The sequence below is a fragment of the Pollicipes pollicipes genome, unplaced genomic scaffold, assembly GCF_011947565.3.
Source record: "Pollicipes pollicipes isolate AB1234 unplaced genomic scaffold, Ppol_2.1 Scaffold_4002;HRSCAF=4701_pilon_pilon_pilon, whole genome shotgun sequence".
Classification (NCBI taxonomy): Eukaryota; Metazoa; Arthropoda; class Thecostraca; order Pollicipedomorpha; family Pollicipedidae; genus Pollicipes; species Pollicipes pollicipes.
In genome coordinates this window covers 44456680-44472974 of record NW_023596420.1, presented here as the reverse complement: position 1 = coordinate 44472974, position 16295 = coordinate 44456680, and the positions used below count along the sequence as shown (strand labels likewise).

General features: G+C 67.9%; 1 protein-coding gene across 1 annotated transcript in view; it reads left to right on the top strand.

Moving 5' to 3' along the window:
* The window catches only part of Bruce (BIR repeat containing ubiquitin-conjugating enzyme), a 49522-nt gene that overhangs the window by 15532 nt on the left and 17695 nt on the right, over nt 1-16295 (top strand). Inside the window, 29 exon segments of the mRNA XM_037217614.1 lie at nt 553-704; nt 1065-1200; nt 1531-1708; nt 2333-2388; nt 2998-3135; nt 3366-3558; nt 3978-4223; nt 4505-4646; nt 4998-5161; nt 5576-5593; nt 5595-5720; nt 6118-6291; nt 6967-7046; nt 7282-7366; nt 7398-7490; nt 8010-8096; nt 8418-8510; nt 9239-9358; nt 10120-10131; nt 11174-11227; nt 11565-11654; nt 11721-11775; nt 12098-12281; nt 12738-12825; nt 13369-13443; nt 13739-13825; nt 14809-14910; nt 15193-15424; nt 16091-16173. Of these exon segments, the coding sequence (XP_037073509.1) occupies nt 553-704; nt 1065-1200; nt 1531-1708; nt 2333-2388; nt 2998-3135; nt 3366-3558; nt 3978-4223; nt 4505-4646; nt 4998-5161; nt 5576-5593; nt 5595-5720; nt 6118-6291; nt 6967-7046; nt 7282-7366; nt 7398-7490; nt 8010-8096; nt 8418-8510; nt 9239-9358; nt 10120-10131; nt 11174-11227; nt 11565-11654; nt 11721-11775; nt 12098-12281; nt 12738-12825; nt 13369-13443; nt 13739-13825; nt 14809-14910; nt 15193-15424; nt 16091-16173 (3343 nt within the window).

Sequence of the window (16295 nt, the reverse complement as noted above, 5' to 3'; positions counted from 1 at the left end):
GCGAGGAACTGGGGGATGGGGCGGGCTTGACCGTCGCCGGGTGTTGGTGTGACGTTCCTGACCGAATGCTGGCTACGCTGTTCGCAGGGAATCCTTTCTGAGCTATCAGCACACCGTCATCACATTTTTGTTTGCATGTCATGCGCATCCCACAATTTGCAGTAGGTGCTGCATGTATTTCAGCGAGGCGGACTGACAGCCGTTTTACATAATCCGTATGAATGATCCTTATGCCATCCGATTGTCGTCAGAATTATGTCGTTTATGTCATTATTGCCGTCATGTCCGATCCCGAAAACCTGTTGACAGGAGGCTTCGGTGACCTCGTTACCAGATGAGCGTGATGGATGACAACGCCCTGCCTTACCCAGTGTGCTGTTCGTTCCGCCATGCGTCTCCGCTGTGGTTATAGCCTCCAAGGCAGCGATTAGCCGAGTTCACCAGCTAAGCCGGAGCCGGAGCCTTTGACCCCTGACCTCTGACCTTTGACCTTTGACCTTTGACCTCTGACCGCCGCGTGTGATCGGTCACCGTGCGTCGCTGCCGCCCCAGACTGCAGCGCACGGCCATGCTGGAGCAGAGCCGGTACCACGAGAGTCTGCTGGCGGCCGCCTGCCGCCAGGCCGAGCTGGACGACCCGCTCTTTTGCCAGAACATCTCGCTCGACATCCTGCTCTGGGTGGCTGCCCTGCGGCTCATGCACAGTGAGTGGGCGGGCTGGGAGAGTGCGCGGCGACGGCAGACCTCAGAGGCCGACCTCAGAGGCCCGCCGCGGGCCGAGAACGGACACCATGCAGCGGGAGGGAACGGAGACCAGAGGTAGATGAAGCAGGTGTTGGTGTGGAATGCTGTGACTGATGCTGTTCGATTCCCCGCGGTGCCCGCCCTTCCTGCCAGGGTGAGAGGCAGGCGACGCCATATAGCCTCAGCAGCTGAGTGCGTCGTAAAGCCCCAATGACACAGCACGCTGTGACTGATGCTGGCCCGTGGGGCGTGTTTGTTGCGTGGCGGGCGTGTGGTCCGTAACCTGACCTGACCTGACCCGACCCGACCCGGCGCCGCAGACTCGTCGGCGGCCAGCACGCGGCCGTTCATCAGCCTAGTGCAGGCGCGGCTGGACGACCTGGTGGCCGCCTGCTTCCTGTACGGCTCGCGCCCCGCCGCCCACAAGTGCTCCCGCCTCATCGTCATGTGCATCGAGTGAGTGGTCGGTCCGGGCCCGGTCGGCGCCGGGCGACCCGTCACCCTACAGGTCACAGCTGGGTCGACTGGGTCACGCCGGGCCGGAAACGCCCCCTTAGGGTTGGTCGCTCCGTGGCAGCGCGGCCTGGACCAGCGCTCCGCCGTGGACTGTCGTGCTCGTTCAGTAGTGCGCGAGCGAGCGGATGCTCGCTCTAGACGGCTGCGCCACCTTGTCCCGGTGCCTCTGACGTCACTGATAGACACCGCCTCGCGGCCAACTGCGCCCAGCCGCCTGAGCGTGACACCGTGACCGGCCGCCGGCGCTGACGGCCGCGCGTCTGCCCGCAGGGCGAGCCGCGGCCCCGCCTTCGGGCGCGCCCTCTGCGACACGCTCGTCAGCCACGTGCCGCGCGCGCCCGACTTCCAGTCGCCGGGCGCGCTCTCCTGGTTCTTCGTGCTGCTGAACCACACGCGCTGCCTGACGCCGCACGCGGCCGCCGGCGCGCTCATGACGCTCCTGGCGCAGGTCGGTGAAGGGGTCCGGGCGGACAGGCCGGCGCCGTCCGAGTCCGGGCGGTGCAGAGGAGGTCCGAGTCGTACCGAGTCTGAAGCGGCAGGCACGTGGCAGACTCGGGGTCTCTCAGCATATTATACAGCGTATATGTACAGGGTCGCGTTACGTGTATCTGGAGATGGCAGGATGTTGCTCCATGCGCTTTGCGCTCCCCGACCCCTCAGTCGGTCCCGCTGGAGCTGGTGTCAGGCCCGCCAAAGGTCGCGTGTGTGCGGTCACGTGGGCGGGCGAGGATTGCGGCTGGGTGGACACGGGATTGGGTATCGGCTCGGAGTGGCCAGAGCCCAGCGCTCGGCTTTTCCGGGTAATGATATCGCGTAGTGCGGTGAAAATGGGATATTACCAGCAGTCGGCTCGGACAATGGAGCTTCGTGTGCGCAATATGTTTCTTGGATTGAAGCACGTACAATGTGAGCATGTGTATGAATGTCGTGAATATTGCATGCTGCGTTTTGGTCGTACTCTGCGTCCAACTGCGCGGTGAGTGTGACTGGTGGCGGGCATCGGCCTCCATCTCTCGTCTGGCTCACGTCGCGCCGGCCGCCACCTGACCGTCGACACGCGCTCGACCGGCAGGTGACGCGCCAGCTGGGAGCCCGGGTGGACCCGCTGCACGACCTGCTGAAGACCAGGTGAGCCGCCTGGACGCGTCCGGCGCCCGGCCGACGGCAGCCTGGACGCGTGCCGAGCCGGTCCGTTGAGGTCGTCGGGGGTGGCGACGCTGGGCCGACGATGGCGGCGGCGCGTGCTCCACGCCGGTCACGTCCGCGGCGCCGGCGGATGGTGTGGGCCGGCTGCGGCAGGGCTGGTGACGAGTCGGCGCAGAGCCGGTCGGTGCGGTCGGCCGGCGGCACTGACGGCCTGCCGCTGGCGTAGTGAGGTCGAGTGGGCCGTGCATTCGTGCTAAGAGAGGTGCGGTGAGCCGCTCACGGGCCTCTCCCGCGCGGACCCGTACGTGATCCGATGCCAGTGTAGCCGGCGGGGCCGCGTGTCAGCCGCTGTGAAGGCGGCGCGCCCGGCAGCGGGTGTGACTGGCCTCTGTTCGGACCTGCGCGTACCTGACCACCGCCTGACGTCCGTCTTGACCTGCGTGTGGATGCTGTCGTGACCCGGCGGTGGGTGTGGCTGACCTCCGTCTGCACCTGCGTGTGGCCGCTGTCGTGACCCGCGGTGGGTGTGGCTGACCTCCGTCTGCACCTGCGTGTGACCGCTGTCGTGACCCGGCCGTGACGGCGCTGCAGATACGGCCTGCACGGCACACCGCTGGAGGAGGAGCTGTTCGACGTGGAGCCGCCCGTCTGGAGCGAGGGCCCGGCCGACCCCAACGGCCAGACCGAGCCTGACTTGCGCGACCTGCTCGGAGCGCCGGCCGCCGGCAGGTCAGGCGTCGCCGCGGGGCCCGCTTCGGGGCGCGGGTCGGACGCTGCGCTGGCGCCGCCCGTGTGCGCTGTGTGCAGGACGGTGATGGTTCCACCCTGCTGAGGATGTGGCCCGGACTGTGTGTTTCTGACTTGACGCGTGACGTGGCCTCGTGCCTGCCCGCGACCCGGGCGTGTGGTGACCTCGCCGGTGCCCAGTGGTATGCCCTGACCCTGTCCCGTCCCTGCAGAGCGGGCGTGTGGTCGGCGCTGGCCAGCGACGAGCAGCTGCGCGGCCTGATCGAGGTGGAGCCGCTGCACTACACGTGCCACGCCACCTCCGACTGCACGCGGCTCGAGTGGCAGGCCGGCCCCGGCGCCGCCCGCCTGTTCGGCGCCGGCCAGCAGCTGGCCGGCCAGCGGGACGGCCTTAGCACAGCTAAGGTTGGTCGCCGGTGGCGGCGCGGGCGCGGGCGCTGACGCGGCGCCGCGCCAGGAGAGCGGGCTTGTGAGGAACCGTGCGGTGATGCGGACAGACGCTGCGGTGCGCGCTGTCGATGGAAACGGCAACGTGTGCCGGTTACGCAGGAGCCTCAGGTATCTAGGAACGGGCACTCCCGCCGCCAGAAACGCGCTACGGTTCGTTACGCACGCACACATTAATGCCGGCGTATGCGGCCGCCTTGTGTCGCATATGCCTAGGAGACGACGATCACACTACATCTGTTGAGTGGTGATGGGAATGTGTGCTGGACGTCGTTGCGCCGGAGGACGGCGGAGCGGGCTGGACGTGTTTGTGTGCCGCGCGGCGATGAGGTGCGTGTGCGTGTGGGCGCGCCTGAGGTCCCGTGTCCTGCGGCCAGCTGGAGGAGGCCATCGCCGACGTGGAGAAGAAGGCGGCCGAGCTGAAGGCGCTGATGACGCAGAAGCCGGACCAGGAGAACGGCCACCTGCTCGACATCCTGCAGCACGTCAGCCAGGAGGTGGCCGGTGCCAAGCGGCTCTCGGAGCAGCTGGAGGACTCGATGCCGCCGCCGCCGCCGCCCCCAGCGCCGGCCGGACCGCCGCCGCCACCACCGCCGCCTGCCGACCCCGTACATCAGCTGACGGTCAGTGGGGGCGGGGCGGACCGGTGGCTGAAGCCGGGTCCGGCCTGGTCCTCGGCTGGGAGAGTTGGGGGCTTGTGCGGACTGGCTGGTATGGCGATCAGGAATACGTTGTGCACAGTTGTGTTGCGCGGCGACGGTGTGCCGCGCTGGTGCCCGTGGCGTCGTACCGTTTCGAAGTTGGCGCCGCACGCGAGCTGGCGCTGGCCGCCGCTCCGTCCTGCGCCGTGGCGCCTGTGTCCGCGACCGTGAGCCGACGGCGCCGCCGTCCGTGCCGCCGCCAGGACCCGATGCTGTCGGTGCTGCTGTCGCCGTGGCACCACCTGCTGGCACCGCCCGCCCACCACGTTCTCGTCATCGACCGCATGCACAGCGGCGCCCGTCGCTTCGTCGTCATCGACTTCGGCGCGCCGATCCTGCTGACCGGTGAGGGGCCGCCGCCGGGCTCGGCCCCGTCGGCGTCGCGCCGGCGGGCGCCAGCTGGCGTGTGTGTTGCGATAGCCAGAGGAAGTGTGCGACGAGGTGACAGCGAAGTGCTGGTGCGCTGGGATCTGTACTGCGTTGTGTCATGACCTACTGCGACCGCCGCCGAGATGTGTTGCTCGCGCCGGCCGGTTCCCCGGCGACATGCGCGCGGGACGGGGTGAGTTGGACGCGATCAGCCTCGGCACGTCTGCGAGCGCGTGTCCGGGCGGCCCGCTCGGCCGCCCTCCGCGGCCGTCGCTGCGTCGAGCGCGCTCGTGCCCCGTTGACACGGCGCCGCCGGCTCGCCGCCAGACATCATCATCCCGCCGTGCGCGGATCTGCTGTCGCTCAGCGTGGACGTGTGGACGGAGCGCGAGGAGGCGGACGGCCAGCGGCTGGTGGTGGCCTCCGACATCGGTTACCGGCGGCTGGTGATGACCAGCCTGCAGCCGCCGCCCGTCTGTCGCTACCTCAAGGTGCGCCCCCGCCGCCGCCGCCGCCGCCGCCGCCGCGCGGGGCGAGATAGCCGACCGGACGGATCGGCTGGTGGTCAGAGGGGGGGGGGGGGGGGGAGGAGGAAAGGGGGAGCGACGGGTGATGGCCGCTTGAGCGAGACGCGGGATGTTCTGTTACCTGCTGTTTGATGTGACGCTTGCCGCGCCACGAACGTGGCAAGATTGACGCGGCTTACCACGCTGCGATGGGACGGCCCGGAAAACCGCGTGTGTTCCACTGCGGAAAGCTGGCCGTGCGCTGGTTTCGCCCTGGCTCGGCAGCACGTCCGCGCGGGTGGCATGGCCCCGCACGTGCGGTCTGTCGGCGGTGTTGCCGACGCCTCGAGCCGGCCTCGGCGCTGGCAGCGCTCGGTGACGCGCGGCGCGCCCCGCCAGATCACGACGATCGGCCGCTTACGGCATGACGACGACGCGCTGTCGCATCCCGATGGCCTGGTTCTACGGGCACACCGTGCTGATGCCGTGGGAAGTGGCCGACCCGGCGCAGAAAGTGCGCGTCATCCGCCGCGACCAGGCGCAGGTACGTGTGGCGGCGGCGTCCGGCTGACCGGGCGTGGCCAGGCCGGCGCGCTCGGCCGCCGGCGGAGATCGTTGGTGCCACGGAGAGGGCTGGATGGCGTGGGAGGCCGACTAACGGCAGCGACGGACGTGGCTGGGCTAACTGGTCGTGACCGGGCTGCCTGGTCGTGGCCGGGGCGGGTCCCTCAAGGTGGGGATGCGGTTCGAGGCGGGTCAGCTTCGCCGGCGTCTGTCCTTTACGCAGTCAGCACAACCCGACGACGCCCTGACGTGTGGCGCGGCGCGGCGCGGCGCCAGTCGCTGCGTGCCGTGGCCGCGGCCGGTGTGCGGCCTGGCGTGTCTGGCCGGCGATGCGCGCCGGAGCGCGGGCCTGACGCAGTCTACTGGCCGCCGGACAGACGGAGCTGGGCCTGCTGACCACGCTGCACCAAGAGGTGCACTGCCAGTACAGCCTGGCCTGCGAGCGCCTGCGCCGCCTGCTGACCGCGCTGCCGCCGCCGGCCGACACCGCCGACGCGGCCGCTGCCCCGCCGGCCGCCGCCACCGACGACAAGGTGCCCGCCGCCTACCAGGTGAGGGGCCGAGGAGGAGCGCCGATCTTCCACGGCACGCGGCGCTCGCGTCTGGTCGTGAGCTTGAGATCAGGTCGAGAATGGGGAACCTGATGACTTCAGCCGATTTTGGGATCCTTGTCCGTTTGTCATGTTGTGTCATGTCTTGTTTTTGCTCTGAATCTTCATTTAGCCATCCGCTATAATTAAAGCGTCATTTATTCATCATAATCATACAGTACTCAGTATCGTTCCCACCGCATGTCGCATATTTTGGGCTGGCTGTTCGTCGCGTTCTGCTGAGGGCTCGTTTCCCCTCCCCCCTCGCATTTCTCGCCGTTTGGTGACCGTCGCCGCCTGCGCGCGCCGCAGGAGTGCGTCACGCTGCACCAGCAGGCGAGCCTGGTGCTGTCGCTGCTGCGCCGGCTGCGCCACTACTGTCAGCCGCGCCTGCCGCCGGCGTCGGCCGCCGCCGGGCTGCGCGCCGCCGGCAGCTCGCAGCTGCGCCGCGTCTGCGACCACCTACTGGAGGCGCTGTTGGCGCTGGCGCCGGAGACGGCCGGCCGGCCGGCGGCGCCGCTACCGGCGCTCACGCCGCCGCTCTGCCGGCTGGTGTTCTCCGAGCTGTGCGTGCACGGCGGGCCGCGCGCCCAGCTGGCCACCGGCGCGCTGCTGCTGGCGGCGGCCGCGCCGCAGCCCTGGTGGGGCGAGCTGGTGGCCGACACCTTCTGTCGGCTCTTCACGCACACCGAGGACCGCGACTTCAGCCGCCAGAGGTGAGGCCGACCGCCGGAGAGCCAGGGCGGGGCGGGGCGGGGTAGCGGCCAGCCTGACGCGGTGGCTCCGCGGCTCTACGTCAGGCGCCTGACGTCTCACGGTCTTGAACCGTGCGAGTCTGAGACACGCTGTCGCCGCGCGCTCCTCAGCCCGCCGCGTGTGTCACGGCGTCACTGTCCGCGGCTGGGCCTGACCGTCGCTCCGCTGACGCCGGCGCGCCCGCGTCGCCCCCAGGCTGTTCATCCTGCTGACGTACCTGGGCCAGCGGACGATGTCGCGTGGCACGGCGCTGTCGCGTTGCCTGCTGGAGGCGCTGCTGGCCGCGCTCTGCGCCCTACCTGACGGCCGAGCTGGTCGACCTCACGTTGGTCGAGTGGATGCTGCTCTACCTGGCGACGCTCATCGAGGGACTGGTGGAGAACAAGGACGCGGGTGAGCTGCACGTGTGAGGCCAGCCGGGGGGGGGGGGGGGGGAAGGGGGAGACTCGAGCGCCCCTGGTACGCCGTTGGGCACACGGATACTCCCCGGAGCGCCGTCACCTCAGAGGCGGGCTGGCCACGGATTTGATTCAGCGACCGCGTCGGTGCACAGCTGCGGAACGGTACGTTATAGCGACGGCCCTTTCAGCAGTAATGACGACCGCGGATGAATGGCGTGGGCACATCTGAGGTCCGTGCTTGAGGTTCCCACGGGTAAACATTGGGTGTGTGAGTGATCGGTTGATTCATCGACACGGTGACCTCCGGCGGTGACCAGCGTCGGGGCCTTGCTCGCGGTCGTCCCAGCTCAGGAGCGGCGCTGGGGCGGCAGCGCGCGGCGCCGGGGCGCGGTCCCCCTAGCGCTGACTGCCCGTCCTGCCGTGACCGTGCGGCGCTCCTCGACAGGCCGCTGGCGCTTCCTGGCCGGCGAGCGGTCGCTGCTGCGCTCAGGCGGCGCGGCGGCGTCCGGCCGCGGATACAAGGGCTACCGGCGCCGCCTGCTCACCCGACTCAAGAACCACAAGCAGATCGACGAGCTGCTCAACGTCAAGAAGCTCACCATGGCGAAGGTGGGACGGAGCGCGGGATGGCTGAGGTTTCGGCGGGAGGCGCCACTGCGGTGCCGTTCAGCCGGTCGTGTTGTGTCGGGACACCGGACCGCACCAACTGCATGTCATGTTTTCATGTGACATGTCAATGTCCCCAGACTTAACGTGGCTTAAATCAAGCACCAGGGGGTCGTATCCTGGCATAATGTCGCAAGGCGGTCGCAGATCTTGTACAATGCGATTTGTTCCGTCGTGCAGGTTTCAACTATTAATGTAAGTTTCGGGCTGCTACAAGATAATCAGTGACATCTCGCCGCTGAGTATCCTGCTCCCTGTCCTCAGCAGAGCCTGGCGAGCAGCAACCTGATCGGCTTCCTCGTGCACAGCACGCCCAAGTCCGACCTCATCAAAAAGAAACAATTCAAATACGTCAAGGTATGCAGCGGCGTTCATGGACTCGCACACACACGCATTGTTGCTCCGTCATGCTCCGTGTTCTGCACAGCTTCTTGCTTGTGATTTGAGCGGAATTAACGTCATGCATACCGCTCGTGCTAAACGCGGCCATATCGCTCAGTGAGTCCCACACACATCTTTGCTGGTTGTCTGATTATCTCGCCCAGGGTGAGCTGTTGGCGCGTTGTGCCGATTGTTACGTCACGCTGTTGGCCGCTCGGCTCTGCGCCGCAGTGGAGCCCGTCCATGCCCCCCCCCCCCCCCCCCCACCCCACCCCCTGCTAAGCATGGTTACCGCCGCGTCGACGCGTCATCGCTTGAGAAGACGAGCGTGTCTCGGAACGGTCGAAATTCCGCGCGCGTGCTCTGTTAGTCGGTGAACAACGGTCACTGAGAGCATTGTGGCCTGCGACGATGAGAGAAGCCAACATCAGCTGATTTGAGCGCGACGTCGCCGTGTCCGCGTGGTCGCCGCGGAGTGACGCGACCGAGCCGAGCGGTGCAGCACCGTCGCGTCCTGTCGCGCCGGCCGGTGCGTGTGGGCGTGAACCGGTGCCCGCTCCCCAGCGCCGATGTGCGTGTGTCCGTCTGACTCCCACCTCGGCCAGCAGGCGGGCCCCTCCTCCGACGGCCGGCGGGAGGCGGGCGGCGCGGCGCCTGGCGGCGGTGGCGGCGGCGGTGGCGGCGCCGGCGGCGGCGCCGGCCAGCCCGAGCCAGCGCCAACCGTCAGCCGCGACGTCGGCCTGCGCGTGGTGCGCCTGCTGATGGAGCGCCTGCTGGACCCGCAGCTGCTCGTCTCGCCCGACATGATGATGACCGGCTGCAAGGTGAGACAGCTTGGGGCAGCCGCCACACGTGGCGGCCCGGGGCGTGCCGCCGCATGACTCAGTTGGGTGCGCGGTGTAGGGTTCTCGCGTGGGCAGATAGTCATAAGGTTTTTGCCACCTGGCACATAATCGTTGAGCTAATGCGACTGCTGTTTGCGAAGTACATGCCAGGTTTTTCGGCACACAAAGCGCAGCGTTGTATAGATAAATATAGTGTAAAGTGTAGCGACAATTATAGACAAGATTTGGTATGGGAAGCTCGCCATGTGTTTGTAGACAAATGTTTTGCGTGTGGACGGGCCGTTGTTGGATGACGCGGAGTCCGTATGTGGCTGCGGTCCCCGCAACCTGAACTCGCTGTAGACCTGGACCGTGATCATTCAGGCCAGATCAGATTTGATGACCGGTCGTGACCAGCGATAACGCGGGCCGCGCGACGGCCAGCGGAACGTTGTGCTCGGCGCTGCAGCACGGGACGCTGCCGCTGCTGGCTGGCCGGCACGCGATGGCGCTTGTGCCCGTATTTGGCAACAGCGGCAGCTGGCAGCGTGCCCCTCCCCCTCTCCCTCCGCGTGGGATCCCGATGTGCCGTTTGGTCCTGTGGTCCGACCAGACGTGTTGTGCTGTAGCAGACGTCGCTCCTTGCCTCGTGACACACTGGGCTGCCCGAGTGGACGCCCCGGTCTGGTGCCCCGGCGCCAGCGGTCGGCCGCCCTGCGTGCGGGCCGCGCCCGCGCCTGAGTTCCGCCCGTCACCGTTAGGTGGTGTCGTGGGTGAGCTCCGCCACGCGGCCGGCGCTGCGCCTCTGCGAGGTGGTGACGGCCGGCCAGCTGGACGCGCTGCTGCGCGCCGCCAGCGCCACCTGCGCGGCGCCCGTCGGCTGGGCCGGCCCCTGGACATCGCACACCATCCAGTGCTTCATACAGGTGACGGCGATGTGTTGGAGCCAGCAGGCAGTCGAGAGCTGGCGATTGACCGCGCGTCGCGGTGCATGGGTGCGGCTTCACGTCGCCGGCGCAGGTGCACCGCTGGTGACGTGTCTTTGTCAGCGTGGCGGTGGCAGGTGTGACGTCGCGAAGATGTGTCGGCTTTGTGTCGCGCTGCCTGTTGCGGGTAGTGACTTGCAGTTATCATGCCATGTTCCCATCACTCCGCCGGAGGTGGGGTGGGATGGGGTCGTCGGCTCGTAACTCAGGGGAGGCTGAGATGAGTAGATGATATCAGCTCGCAAAAAGTTGTGTCAGCATTTATTGTGCACGCGGTGCAAAATTGTGTCCGTCAAGTGAACGCTACGCTATGTGACATCTGCACCACAAGCCAAAGTAAACTGAAGTGGCTCATATCTGATTAGTGTCTAGTATTGTGTCATGTCTTAACTAATCAGCTCTCGACGCAGGTAAGGTTTCCCTGATCCCGGCCTTCCAGGTGAGCTCGTCTTGTTTTAGACGTGTCGCGGGAGCGGCGTGCTCTGCCTCGTGTCGTCTCATTCATCTTAAGATGCGCGACGGCACCGTGCCCTCAGTCCTCACTGGCATGTCGCCCGTTCCTCACCATTTCGGCGTTAGTCACAGCGTCGACTCTCGCCTCCCCACCCAGCGCCGCCACTCAGCGTCGTCACACTGCCTCCTCCTCGGACAGGAGATCCTGGTGGCGGAGCGCACGCACCCGGCGCAGTGGGGCGGCGGCGGCGGCGGGGGACCGGCCGAGCCGCCGCCGTCGCCGCCGCGCGCCCCCGCCGCCGCGCCGCCCGAGTCGGCCGGCAGCGGCGGCGGCGGCTCGTCGGCCGCGTCTTCGGACGGCTCGGGCACGCCCGAGGACGACGACGACGACTCTCCCAGCCCGCCGGCCAACCAGCCGCTCTCGGCCTCGGTGAGCGGCGGCCCCGCGCGCGCCACCAGCGCCCGCCCGCGAGTCGTGTGTGGCGACCGGCGCCTGGTCACGGACTCCGTGCTCGGCTGACGTCGCGTTTGTGACACTCGTGCAGATGATGCTTCTCTGCCGGACCTGAAAATGCTTCATCCGGCCATGACGTGGTGCGCCATCGATTTTCTGGCTTCGCATGTCTCCACATCAGCACGCCTCCAGCGTGGCTGTGTTGCGAGGCTGCTCGTTGTCTTTCCTCCACTACCTATGCCATCCGCGTGTCCGTGCGCCTGACGTCCGACTTCGAGCGATCTGACCCGTGCCTGGCCGTCCGTTCCGGCAGTCCGACAAACTGGAGGTGCACATGTTCTCGTCGGACGGCGGCGGGCCGCCGTTCTCCTCGTTCTACCCGTTCCCTGGCGCCATGTCGTCGGCCGAGGGCGGCGGCGGCGGCGGCGGCTCGGCCGCGCCGGCCGTGCCCTCCACCTCTACGGCACAGCAGAACCAGGCGACCGACGCTGCCGGCGAGCTGTACTCGGACGCCTCGCAGGAAGGTGAGGCGACGACGCCGCCGCGGCGGGCTCGGCTGCGGTTCGGACCAGGCCGGCTGGCAGCGGGTGCACGGTGATGTGGTCGCCGCGGTCCGTCTCAGCTTTGGGTGCGGGAGCCGGCCGATGTAGCAGGACTTCGTACTTTCCACTGAGTGTCCCTGCACTCGACAGCAGGTGGCCCAGGAACTAGACGGGCTTGGGTCTTAAGAAGGGTGGGGCTGTGAATTTCTCGCACTGATCTTCAAGATAGCTATTTCAGTTCAAAAGACAATTCAGGTGTGGAACACGCCCTTTAACGCCGCGTCCCCCCACTCCCCCACCCTAGGCGTGTGCCTGCTGCCGCCCATGGTCGAGTCGGACGACGACGGCGACCCCCTGATGCTAGACGACTTCGTGATGGACATCTTCGACGCGTCGCTGGGCGACAAGAAGCCGCCGCTTCCGTCCGACGCTGTCAAGTGGGGCCTGATCCCGGCGCCCGGCGGCTCCTGGTGCCTCTCCAACTCGCTGTGAGTCAGCCCACGCGGGCGCCGGGCGGCTCACAGGCCGCCGCGTCCTCGGCTGGCAGCTGGCGTGTCTCTGTGCCTCCGTTTACGGCCACTGGCTTGGTCTGTGAAGCGCCTCGCCGTTGGTTTATTGGAGGCGCGTTGAACGGCATTCTGCTGCGATGCACGTTCAAACGGTGCCTCCTGCGTCTCAGTCAGCTGCTCCCCGCCGGTCTCAGCTGGTGGCGTGTTCGTCTGACCGCTGCGCGCCGGCCGCGCACTCATCTGACACGCCTCCGACCGCCGGCGCCGCAGGTCAGGACTGGGCAAGCTGGGATCCGGCTGGCTGTCGCAGGCGGGCGGCGGTGGCGCCGGCGCCGGCGGCTCGGCTTCCTGCCTCGACATGCTGCAGTCGTCGGGCGCTGGCGCCGGCGGCGCGGCGGCCGCCGGCCCTCCCGCCGGCGATCTGGCCGGCTGCAGCACCGCCTCCGACGCGCGGCTCGAGGTCGGCCTCACCGCCTGGCCCGAACTGCGCCTGCGCAAGATGGCCGCACTGCACGCCAGCGCCGTACGTCACTGCCGGCGACGGGCCGGGCAGGAGCGCGGCTTCGCTCGGCCCTGGCGGGGGGGGGGGGGGGGAGGCGAGTTGGTGCGCATGGAGGGTCTATGGCGCTGTATGTGATGTTTGCTGCGACGGACCGCTCATGAGCCCTGATTCGTAGCTGAGGCCGTGTCACTGTACACTTGAAGCGGGTTGACTGTGGGGGATTTGACCCAGGGTGATACAGAGATAGGCGGCATGCAGTTCTCACAGAAGCCTTTAGCCGAACGGCCGCTGCTGGCTGAGTGCTGGCGTCTCCCCGATGCTCCTGGCGGTTTGACCTGGCCATGGCAGCGGTGGCTGTGATGGTTCGACCACTTCTTTTGCAACTGACCGCCCCCTGGCTGCGGCCACAGCCTAGACCGTAACATAACGGTCGGTACCAGCTGTGAGCCGCGCGCGTGACGGTGCGGCCGTTCTCGGCGCCGGCAGGTGCTGCGCGCCGTCAGCGCGTCGCCGCCGCCGCTGGCGCCGCCGCCTGGCCTGACCGAGCCCGTCACCGGCGGCGAGGAGACGCCGCGCCTGCGCGGACAGGACCTGGTCGCCGACGGCCTGGCCGCCATCGTGGCCAGCATACAGTACACGGTGCGCGGCCGGCCCGAACCTGGGTGGCACACGGGGCTGCGCGCTGGGCATGGGACGGGCATGCAGTCGAGTGGTCCTCCAATGGCATGGATGAAGTGTGAATACTCCAACAAGCGGTAATCGACAGGCTGAAATGGTTTTCGTTAAGTTGAAGATAAGCGCATGGGACAGCGTGTCCCTGATCGGCAGTTAAGCTCAGGGTCAGTCGGAGTGTGGTGTGGTGACGGCTGCTCTGTGACGGTCGTCCGCCGCCGCCCCTGACGCCGTGTGACGCCGCTGTCTCCGGTGACGTCAGGCCACGCCCGAGTGGATGGAGTCGCTGCTGGAGCTGTGGCTCAGCCTGGACTGCGCGTGCACGGCCGGCTTCCACCGGTCGGTGCCGGTGCTGCTGCAGGCGGTGCGCCGCGCCGGCCGCCTCTCGCTGCGCGGCTGGACGCTGCTCTTCCAGGCGCTGACCGGCCGCCGCAGCCCCGAGGGTCCCTCGGCCCGCGCGTCCGACGTCTCCCTGGACGTGAGTACCTGGCGGAGATCGCCCTCCCGCTGGATCGATGTCTCTCTGGACGTGAGTAGCTCGCGGAGGTGTCTCTCCCGCTGGATCGACGTCTCTCTGGACGTGAGTAGCCCGCGGAGGTGTCTCTCCCGCTGGATCGACGTCTCTCTGGACGCGAGTAGCTCGCGGAGGTGTCTCTCCTGCTGGACCGACGTCTCTGGACGTGAGTAGCTCGCGGAGGTGTCTCTCCCGCTGGATCGACGTCTCTCTGGACGTGAGTAGCTCGCGGGGATGTCTCTCCCGCTGGATCGACGTCTCCCTGGACGTGAGTAGCTCGCGGAGGTCCCCCCCCCCCCCCGCCCGACCGACGTCTCCCTGAACATAAGTAGCTCGCGGAGGTCTTTCTCCTGTCGTCCGACGTGCCCGCGAATGCGAACAACACGCGGCCGGACGGGGCGGACTCCCGAGAGCTCCGCAGGTGGCGAACAGGCAGGCAGGTTGACCGGCTGACAGCCATTTTACTAGATTTCCCGCCGACAGGAGCGATCCACCGACAGCGGGCACACATGTTGCAGAGATGCTCGTTTGGACCCGTTTTGGGTCGCACTGAGCGCAGTGTCGCGTGCAGGATTGCGCTGCCTGCCATGTTGAGGACAGAAATGGATTCAGTCGTGGTCCCAGTATTTACTTGCTATACAGCCGGGGATGACGGCTACACAAGCGGCACTGCAGAAGGGGGCGAGACCTCCACCGTTGATGACCGTCGGAAGTGCGCACGTTGAGTGAACCCTCAGCGTGCCCTCTGCTGCCGCTGCCGCTGCGTCGGTGCCCCCCCCCCCCCCCCCTGACCCTGACGAGCGCCCCGCCACCGGCAGATGTTCCTGGCGCACGACTTGGTGCAGGCCACCTCGCCACTGGGCCTGGTGCTCATCATGTTTCTCACCCAGTCCGTCAGCGACATCCACGGCAAGCAGGAGGTCAGTACGGGGCGCGGCAGGCGCCCCCGCCCCCTTCCCTGCCCCCTTTGGCGGCGCTGGTAGCGTCGCTCGAGTGCTTGCCCGACCTGTCGATGCTGGGCGTGGCGTTGCGATGTTTGGAAGGCTGGGGCGCTGTTCGGGACAGGGGCGTTGGAAGGAGGCCCGATAGGGCCTGGCGTGCCTGAACTCTTCCCGTGTCCGCGGTGTGGCGCCGCCGTCGTCCGGCGCCTCGACGCCGCGCTCCTGCCGCGCCGCCGTCTCTAACTCCCGAACGTCCCGCAGTGCGGCGCCACTGTCTGCCAGTGGTTCGACGCGCTGCTGCTGACGCTGATGTCGGCGGCGGACGGGGTGCGCGTGCTGTTCCTGGAGCTGCTCTGGATCGCGGCGCACACGCCCGGCTTCCCGGACCCGGGCGCGCCGCTCGACGCCCACTCGCGCCTGGTGCAGCGCATGCTGCAGCTCAGCTACCCGGGCTCCGAGCTGGGCAGCATCGTCGGCCTGGTGCAGGTCATCGGTTAGTGGCGGGCGGCCCGCGCCCCGCGAGCCTGCGCCGGGACGGCGGCTGGCTCGCGGTCCGCCAGGGACGACGGAGCGGAGGCGCTCCAGCATGGGGCGATGCCGTTGTGCCGCTTGCCGCTGTCGGTCTGTACACTGGATCGGGTGCGCTGAACAGTGGAGGGTACGGTGTACCTTCCGGGCTGTGGACGTGACGTCACGGCGTGGGGCCCGTCTTGCATGTGAATGGTCGTGTCACGTTGTCAGAGCGGCCAGTGATCCGGCGGGTGTCAGCATTATTGGCTAGTGCGTAGCCAGCGGTGGTCGCGTGCGTTTGGACGTGGTCCCAGCTGAAGCCGGTCCGCCGCGCCGTCTTCTCAGTGGCGTCTCGCGGCAAAGCGTGGTTACCGCGCCGACCCACGGTCACTGCACTGACTTGTTGGCCTTCCTGACCGTGACCTGGCGTGACCTGACCCTGTGTTGACCCGCCTGCTTCATGTCCTTTTCCCTGAGTCCGCCTGACCCTGGCGGGTCCCGCCTGACCCGGCTTCACCCGCCTGACCCTGCCGTACCCCGCCTGACCCCGCCTGACCTTGCCTGACCCTGCCTGACCGTGCCCCACCCTCTCTGGCACCGCCGGCCTCGCTGGACCCCGCCTGACCAGTTGACCCCGTGCGGCCGGCAGTGTCCTCGGTGCACCGTCACCTGGCGTCCGCGGCGCAGGCGCGCTGCACGCGCGGCCCCGACTCTGCCCAGACGGAGCCGGCCGTCGAGACGCTGCTGGTGGACCTGCTGCGGCTGGCCTCGCTGCTCGTCTGCGTGCCGCTGCGGCCGGACCGCTCGGTCAGTGTGCCGCCGCGCGCGCCGCTTCTGTGCAGCGTCGGTTTGGA